Source organism: Orycteropus afer, unplaced genomic scaffold, assembly GCF_000298275.1.
Source record: "Orycteropus afer afer isolate SDZICR_OR568_19922 unplaced genomic scaffold, OryAfe1.0 scaffold00122, whole genome shotgun sequence".
NCBI classification, from domain to species: domain Eukaryota; kingdom Metazoa; phylum Chordata; class Mammalia; order Tubulidentata; family Orycteropodidae; genus Orycteropus; species Orycteropus afer.
This window is the reverse complement of record NW_006921709.1, coordinates 8131391-8140453: the sequence shown is the minus strand read 5'-3', so window position 1 is coordinate 8140453 and position 9063 is coordinate 8131391. Positions and strand designations below refer to the sequence as shown.

General features: G+C 37.5%; 1 protein-coding gene across 1 annotated transcript in view; it reads left to right on the top strand.

Annotated features, from left to right (window-relative positions):
* MTREX (Mtr4 exosome RNA helicase) overlaps positions 1-9063 on the top strand; it is a 158440-nt gene that overhangs the window by 36077 nt on the left and 113300 nt on the right. The window contains exons 7-10 of the mRNA XM_007944182.2: positions 2918-3008; positions 5548-5672; positions 6951-7049; positions 8489-8591. Coding sequence (XP_007942373.1) covers positions 2918-3008; positions 5548-5672; positions 6951-7049; positions 8489-8591 — 418 coding nt within the window. The remainder of the gene's footprint in view (positions 1-2917; positions 3009-5547; positions 5673-6950; positions 7050-8488; positions 8592-9063) is intronic.

The window sequence follows — 9063 nt, the reverse complement described above, 5'->3', positions numbered from 1 at the left end:
TTGGAAGGAAGGTTGGGCAATCCTACTTCCGTAGTGATACTGCCTCGGAAACCCAAGGAGGGGTCGCTATGAGTCGGGGCCGACTTGACGGCACATAACAACAACAACAACAACAACATTATGCCATCAAGGTCTTGCTTGATGTCCCCTGTGACTATGGTCCCGAGCCCACAGGATTTATTACTTGGTCCCTTGGGATAATTGGCCATGACCAAGAAGTGACTATTATAGAACATACAAATACACTTGTAGAAACATTGTCTGCCAACCCTATACCTGGTCTTGGGTACACTACCCACTGCATATAGACGTACCTAATAGTTCAGCCTGTCCACCCATATACTCATGTATGCCTTCACTGACAGTGCAGTACTTAGACTGTATATGCAAAAGGGTTCATCTTTGTTGTCTGCACCTCCCACATACCTCTCTCTGTCTTCCTCTTCCTCAGTGCCACCATGTTGATTACTCACATTTTGTACATTGCCCTTCTCTTCACCCAAATCAATACTTATTTCTATCTATCTAACAGTGTTCCCTCCTCTCCCCTCCCACCCCAGGTAAACAACAAAGAAAATTTCCTTGACTTTTACAATAACGGGCTAATACAATATTTGTCCTTCTGTGATTGACTTAATTTCACTCAGCATAATGTCCTCTGAGTTCATCCATATTATGCGGTGTTTTGCAGATTCTGCGTTGTTCTTTAGGGTTGCGTAGTATTGCATTGTGTGTACGTACCATAGTTTGTTCTTCCATTCCTCAGTTGATGGACACCTAAGTTGTTTCCATCTTTTTGCTGTTGTAAATAGTGTTGCGATGAACATGGGTATGCATATGTCTGTTCTTTTCTTGGCTCTCACTTCTGTGGCATATATACCTAGTAATGGAATGGCTGGATCGAATGGTATTTCTAATTCCAACTTTTGAAGGAATTGCCATACTGCTTTCCACAGTGGTTGTACCATTTTGCAGTCCCACCAGCAGTGGATGAGAGTCCCAGTCTCTCCGCATCCTCGCAGTATTTGTTATTTTCTGTCTTGTTGAATTTTGTTACTAGTGCTGGGGCAAGGTGGTATCTCGTTGTTTTGATTTGCATCATGGATGATGTTCTTGATATCATCCCACAGTTTTGTGGTTTTCAGTCATTGGTGTTCAAGGCATCAAATCTATTCTTTAGATGGCCTCTAGATTCAGGAAGGGTATAATCAAGGTCATATTTTGTCTCTCGTGGACTCGTTTTAACTGTCTTCAGCATCGCCTTGCATATGAGCAGTTGATGGTCTGTTTTACAGTCAGCTCCTGGCCTTATTTTGGCTGAAGATACTGAACTTCTCCATCCCCTCTTTCCACAGATATAGTCGATCTGATTCCTGTGTACTCCATCTGGTGAAGTCCATGTGTATAGTCACTATTTATGTTGTTGAAAAAAGGTATTTGCAATGAATAAGACATTGGTCTTACAAAATTCTGTCATGTTGTCTTCAGTGTTTTTTCTGTCACCAAGGCCATATTTTCCAACTGCCAGTAATTCTTCTTTGTTTCCAGCTTTTGCATTCCAGTCACTAGTGATAATCAACGTATTTCGATTGCATGTTTGGTCAGTTTCAGACTGCAGAAACTGGTAAAAATCTTCAATTTCATCATCTTTGGCTTTGGTGCTTGTAGCATAAATTTGAATAATAGAGGTATTAACTGGTCTTCATTGTAGGCATATGGATATTGTCCTATCACTGACAGCATTGTGTCAGGATAGGTCTTGAAACAGTCTTTGTGATGGTGAATGTCATGCCATTCCTCTTCAATTTATCATTCCCGGCATAGTAGATCATATGGTTGTCTTATTCAAAATGGCCCAAATAGTCCATTTCAGCTCACTAATACCTTGGATATCAATCTTTATGTGTTTCATTTTTGACAACTTCCAATTTTCTTTGAGTAGTACTTTGTACATTCTATATTCTGATTGTTAATGGATGTTTGCAGTTGTTTCTTCTCATTTTGAGTCATGCCACATCAGTAAGTGGAGGTCCCAAAAGCTTACTCCTACATCATTAAGGTTGCCTCTACTCTGAGTAGGCAGCTCTTCCCTAGTCATAGTTGAGTACCTTCTGACCTGAGCTTCCCATCTTCTGATACTATATCAGACAGTGTTTTAGGGCTGTTCATAAAGTTTTCCAGTAACATATCAGACAGTGTTTCACTGTTATTTATAAGGTTTTCCCTGTCCAATTCTTTGAGAAGTAGATGACCTCCTTCTTCCAAGTCTCTTCTTCTGGAAGCTCTGCTGAAACTAGTCCACAATGGGTTACCTTCCTGGTATTGAAGTACTGATGGCATAGCCTCCAGCCTCGTAGCAACATGCACGTCACCACAGTATGATAAGCTGACACACAAGTGGTGGTTATCCCAATAGCTTCCCTCTAGCTATTGAGAATTCATTGGTTTTATTGGAGAAAGGGATATTATTTGATTTATAAAATAGCATTAGTAGTTCAGTGGTAGAATTCTCATCCTCCATATCAGAGACCCAGGTTTGATTCCTGGGCATAGCACCTTCTGTGCAGCCACCACCCATCTGTCAGTGGAGAGTTGCATGTTGCTTTGATGCCAAATAGGTTTCAGTGAAGCTCCCAGACTAAGACAGCCTAGGAAGAAAGGCCTGGCAATTTACTTCTGAAAATTAGCCAGTGAAAACCCTGTGTATCACAGCAGTTCAATCCTCACACAATCATGGAGATGGTGTGGGACTGGGCTGTAATTTATTCCCTAGGGTACAGTAGGCTTGATTTCATGGCATCTAACAACAAAATAAATGTTTCCAGTGATAAAGAATTTTCCAAATACTTTGTTAGAGAAAGTTTTTGTTTAATGATTAGTTACTATACCAAACTCTTGTCAAATTTCTTTTTTTTAGATTTTGAGAAGTATGCTATACAGAGGTTCTGAAGTTATGCGAGAAGTTGCTTGGGTCATATTTGATGAAATTCATTACATGAGAGATTCAGGTATTGTACTTATTCTGTGATATTGAAGTGTATGCCATTTATTTCCCCTTAAGACAGACCTTAGGGATTTTTAACAAGAAGTTAAATTTTGCTTTGGATTTTGGTATGGCTAAGTTTTCACATAACAACAACAACAACAACAACAAGTTTTCATAAACATTTGCTTAAACTTGTGGACAACATAGTCTCTAATTCAAGAACAGCTCCTCTGATAATTTTTGCTGGATGAAAAATTTCAACTTCACATAAAGAAAGTGGAATTAAAACTGGTTTGCTCTTAATAGAGCTATTTCTAGTAAACTAATGTTAAGAAATTCCCAGAACTTCTGGCTTATAGAGTTTAATTTCTTAAGTTTTATTAGCTTACATTATTTTTTTAAAGTTACACAACTAAGCATATTTCTGATAAAAAATAAAGTGAGAATTATGAATTAAGTGAGAATTATGAAATACACAAAAAGAAAAGTTAAGATTATTCCTTTCCTTGGGTTATTATACTACTAACAATGGAAAAGTTGGTGTATTTGGAATTATGAGGGAGAAGGGATTAACAAACATTTAAAAGTTAAAATATTTAATAAATACACATTAAAATAAAATTTAGTTTTTCTTTGAATTAAAGCACTCAGTCTGTATTAATACAATTTAAATAATTTATCTACAAATTCACAAAATTAAGTTCTGAAAGGAGTTGATTTCATTTTAACATAATTAATCCTGTATTGATTGGTTTATTTTAGGAGGAAACTAGCAGACTAATTTTTCTGGTTTTCCTGTTTTAACATAAACTGACTTAATAGTTGTACTGTTTATCAAATCTTTCTTTCATATCCATAGGATTATGGGGATAATTGGGTGAAGGATGCCATATGTAATAGTAATAGTATGTCTTTGAAATTTGTTCTCGTAACTCTGTGCAAGCCATTAACACTCTGTTTCTGAAACTAAAATGGAAATACTACTTCTCTGCCTTGTCATTGACGTTCCTGTTTGTGTATTAGTTATTTGGTGCTGCTATAACAAATACCACACATGGGTGGGTTTAGCAAAGTGAAATTTATTCTCTCACAGTTGAGGTGACTAGAAGTCCAAATTAGGGATTCCAGCTCTAGGTGAAGGCTCTCTCTGTTGGCTCTGGGTGAGGGTCATCGTGTCCTTTCAACCTTGTGGGCCTGGTGTCTCTTGAAGATCTGCATGTATCTTGGCTTGCATCTTCCCCTGGTCCTTAAAGGGCAAGAGGGCCACATCTCCTGACCTCCTCTAACCCCACAAAAGGAAGACAGAGTCACCATCAATAACCCAGGCCTATTCCTATAAGGCCAGACATGCTGCCTCCCTCCAGCCCTTTCACCAACTGTTCCTCCCAAAGCACCTACCACCTCTTCCTGGGTTCGATAATTCACTGCAGTGGCCACACAGAACTCACAGATTATGAGGTTTATTAGGGAAGCACCAGGTTACAATTCAAGTTCATGAAAAATGCTCAGTCTCTTTCCCAGCCCACAGTCTCTCTCCTAACAGTCTCTCACAGTCTCTCTCCCCACAGTGAATGTCCCTCGGTGTCTCACTTAGCAATGCATGTCTCTTGTGTCTCTTTCCCAGGAGCGTGTGTCTCTTTTAGCAGCACATCTTCCTCAACCAGCAGTCAGAGAGAGACTTCTTCTGCCTCTACAAGGCCTCCTTTTGAGCCCGGCAGAGTGGCCAAACTAACCAATCATAACATCAGAATTCTAAGCACCTGAGAGAGAGCAGGAACCTCCCAGAACATTGCTCTGTGTTGCGCCCAACAGAATACCCCAGGTGGATAACTTTTACAATCAGGAGCTCCTCAGTTGCTCACAGCAAATTCCACCACAGCGTTTACAAAGACTTATGGCTAGAAAAGCTACACTAAGTGATTTACTACACTGCACCTGGGTATAGTAGTTTGTCAGCACAGAGACCATGTGTCCAGAGGATGTACTCCGCTCCCAGCTCTTCTCTCTTGGTGGTCGTGGGGTCCCTCTCTGCTTGCTTCTCTCTTTTTATGTTTTGTAAGATAAAAGGTAATGTGAGCCATATCTCAGGGAAACTACCCTTACATCAGACCAGTGCTGTGGCCTAAATAAGGATATTGCATCCTAGTACCCTAATCCCCTTACAACTGATTGGCTGATCAAATTAGATCGCATCATCTGATTATTACATCATCACATAACTGCCAAACCACATCATTACATAAGTGCCAGACCACCGAGAATCATAGCCCAGCCAAATTGTCACATAAATGGGGGGGGCACAATTCAATCTGTGACATTTCTCACTTGAATTCATTCTGGAGCTGTATCCTTACAGAATGTTATTTCATAGTATATTGTTTTTACAGTGGTTTAGTCTACTTAATTCATGGCAAGAGCTCAAGCGGTTTTCATTAAGGTTCTGTGAATAAAGATATCCCAGTGTGAAATGATCTGCATTTTAATTATTGAGCTTGAGAGAAAATAATTTGAGATACTGTAACTAAAGTGACACTGAATTCCAAGTTCCATATTTTTTTCAGAACGTGGTGTGGTATGGGAAGAAACTATCATTTTGCTACCTGATAATGTCCACTATGTCTTTCTTTCGGCTACCATTCCAAATGCTCGACAGTTTGCTGAATGGATTTGCCATTTACATAAGCAGGTATTTTTTTTCTTTTTATAGATGTCTTCAGTATTCAAAATGTTACGAGTTAACCTTACTGTGTCTTGTACTTTGTTCTTAATAATGCCTAGAATAAAGATGGCATTTTAATATGAAGCTGCCTCTCAAATCAGGCAGTTTATTCAAATCAACTGACTAAAACTTTTAGTGTTGATTTCTGAGCCCCATTTCAAACCAAAAATAAATCAAATCTTTGGGAGTAGGACCTTGAAATCTCTAATTTTCAAAAGTTTCCAACTTGATTCTAATCATCTGCCAGATTTGGAAGCTCCTGTATTTATTCATACATTGATCCTTAAATACCTAATAGAGAATTTCCTTTAAGACTTTGGTACAAGGAAAAGTTAGGCATCTGCTGAGCATCTGATTTAATTGAGCACCATGAAGCTTTTTATGAATGTTTCCGTTTTGTGTTTTTTTGGGTTTCCCTTTAGCAACTCTATTGGACCTAATAACAAGCATTTGTTTATGTGTACTGAATGCATTCTTGATTTTATTTTCTGGCCCTTATTTTTTCTTTAAGATAGTCTCCTGAACTTAATTTTATCATTTTGTGAATTCTCTAATAGCGCTTTATAACATTCTCCCATGTTAATTCTGTAGGATAGAAACACAGACAATATTTTGGAGGAATTTGATCAATCTCCTGTTTTAATAAGGCTTAAAAATGTCTACAGAGCAAATATGTGCCATTTTAATTCAGGAAGCTTTCTATATCATCATATTGCTGCTCCATAGATACAGAGACATCTCTTAATTGTTGTTGTTGTTGTTACGTGCTGTCGAGTCGGCCCCGACTCATAGCGACCCCTCCTTGGGTTTCCGAGGCAGTATCACTACGGAAGTAGGATTGCCCAACCTTCCTTCCGAGGAGTGGCTGGTGGGTTTGAATCGCCAGCCGTCTGGTTAGCAGGCAAGTGTCTTAGCCACTATGCTACCAGAGCTCCCCTCTCTTAATTACAACATCTACATTTTAGGGCATGGGTCTGTGATTATTATTAAAGTTCACATTGTGTATTTGGCTATTTAGAGAATTGGTCAAATGAAAAGGAAATAATATAATTTGATAAAACTATTTTTTTCACATTTTACTATGGCTTGGTTCTTAGAGTGAAAAAAAAGAAAAGTTTCTGTTTTTGAAATGCTCACTTCACAAGTTTATTTCCCCTAGAGCTTTTAGGCAGATCACAAATAAAACAGTTTTATTTTGGATAAATAAAATTAAATATGCTGAATTACTTATCTTTCTTTTCACAGCCTTGCCATGTAATTTACACAGATTATCGGCCTACTCCATTGCAACATTACATTTTTCCAGCAGGAGGAGATGGCCTCCACCTTGTAGTTGATGAAAATGTAAGGAAATGATTATCATTCTTTAATCTTATTATGCCATATATCATAATTTGTCTTGGTTTTTCTTAATTTTAAACATGAGGCTAGTAATAAAGAGATCCATTTTTTAACTTAAGTATCTTTGTGTTTTCTTATGAATAAATTATATATTTCTCCTTCTGAGAATTTCAGAACACTTAATTTTGCTCATGAGGAACCTGTACATATACTAAGAGGCAGTCATTTGTATAGAGCAAGAGAATACCATGTGGTTAAAAATCAAGAAAGGTGTGTGTGCCAAGGTTGTATCCTTTCACCATACTTAGTCAGTTTGTATGTTGAGCACATAATCCGAGAAGATGGAAGAAGAATGTGACACCTGAATTGGAGGAAGACTTATTAATACAACCTGCAATATGCAGACGACATACACAACCTTGCTTGCTGAAAATGAAGATGACTTTAAGCACTTACTGATGAAGAGCAAAGACTACAGCCTTCAGTATGGATTATACCTCAACATAAAACCAGAGTCCTCACAACTCGGCCAGTAAGCAACATCATAGTAAATGGAGAAAAGATTGAAAATGTCAAGGATTTCATTTTATTTGGATCCACAGTCAATACCTATGTAAGTAGCAGTCAGGAAATCAAATGACATTGCATTGGGTAAATCTTCAGAAGACCTCTTTAAAGGGTTTAACTGTAAAGATGTCACTTTGAAGATTGAGGTGTGCCTGACTGAAGGCTTGGTATCTTCAAGAACATCATAAACATGTGAGAGCTGGACAGTGAATAAGGAAGACTGCAGAAGAATTGATGCCTTTGAATTGTGGTGTTGGCGAATGAAAAGTACCGTGGACTGCTAGAAAAATGAACAAATCTTTCTTGGTGGAAGTATAGCTGGAATGTTCCTTAGACGGGAAAATGGCCAGACTTTGTCTCTTGTACTTTGGTAAAGGAGAGCATCAGGGAAAAGGGGGAAGATGCTTAATGAGATGGAATGACACAGTGGCTACAGGGGTGGGGTCAGGCATGGCAGGATTGTGAGGATAGCACAGGACTTGGCAGTATTTCATTCTGTTGTGCGTAGGATCCCTGTGAGCTGAAACCAACTTGATGGCATCTAATGACATTAGTTTTACAGTCAGTACGAAGTTGATTGTTCTTTTTGTATTTTTTTTTTTTTTAAATATATTTGTGTTTTTCTTATAAATAAATTGTATTTTCCTTCTTTCCGAGTATTTTTAAATGCAGAGAGAAGGGGGGCTGTGGTGTTTCAGATACCTCATGTTTTCTTTTTATTATTTCTATCATATCATTTTTAAATTATTTGTGATAATTGCTAAGTATTTAAAATTTTTTATTATTTGAAGGAACTTTGGTTTTGAAGTATGAAAAATGTTTGAAGTATGATTTAGTATTAGTGAAATTATATAGAAAAATATCCATGATTCCAGGGTGACTTCAGGGAAGATAATTTTAATACTGCAATGCAAGTGCTCCGAGATGCAGGTGATTTGGCAAAAGGAGACCAGAAAGGGAGGAAAGGTGGAACAAAAGGTAATGTGGAGCTTTGTTTTGAAAGACTTTTATGTGTAAATATTATATTCAAATTACTCTGACAGTTTTTGTTTATTGTTTTTCCTCAGCTGTATAAAAATCTCAATGATATGTGATAAAATTGAGTGATTAAAGATAAATTTTAAGCATTATGTAATTTTGAAAATAATCTGTATCTTCAGATATAATCTGCATACCATTAAAACCACTATTAAATTGTACAGTTCTATGGTTTTTAGTATAGTTACTAGATTGTACACTTGTCCCCACTGTCTGATTAATTCCAGAACATTTTATCACCTCAAAAAATAACCCCATACGCCTTAGGAGTAGTCACTCTTTATTTTATATCCAACTTTACACAGTCAACAATCTGTTCTGTAGTTATAGAGTTTTGGACATTTCAATCATGTTTCTATAATTCCATTAATATGAAATGTGGCCTTTTTACTCTGGCTCCTTTTTTTTTTTT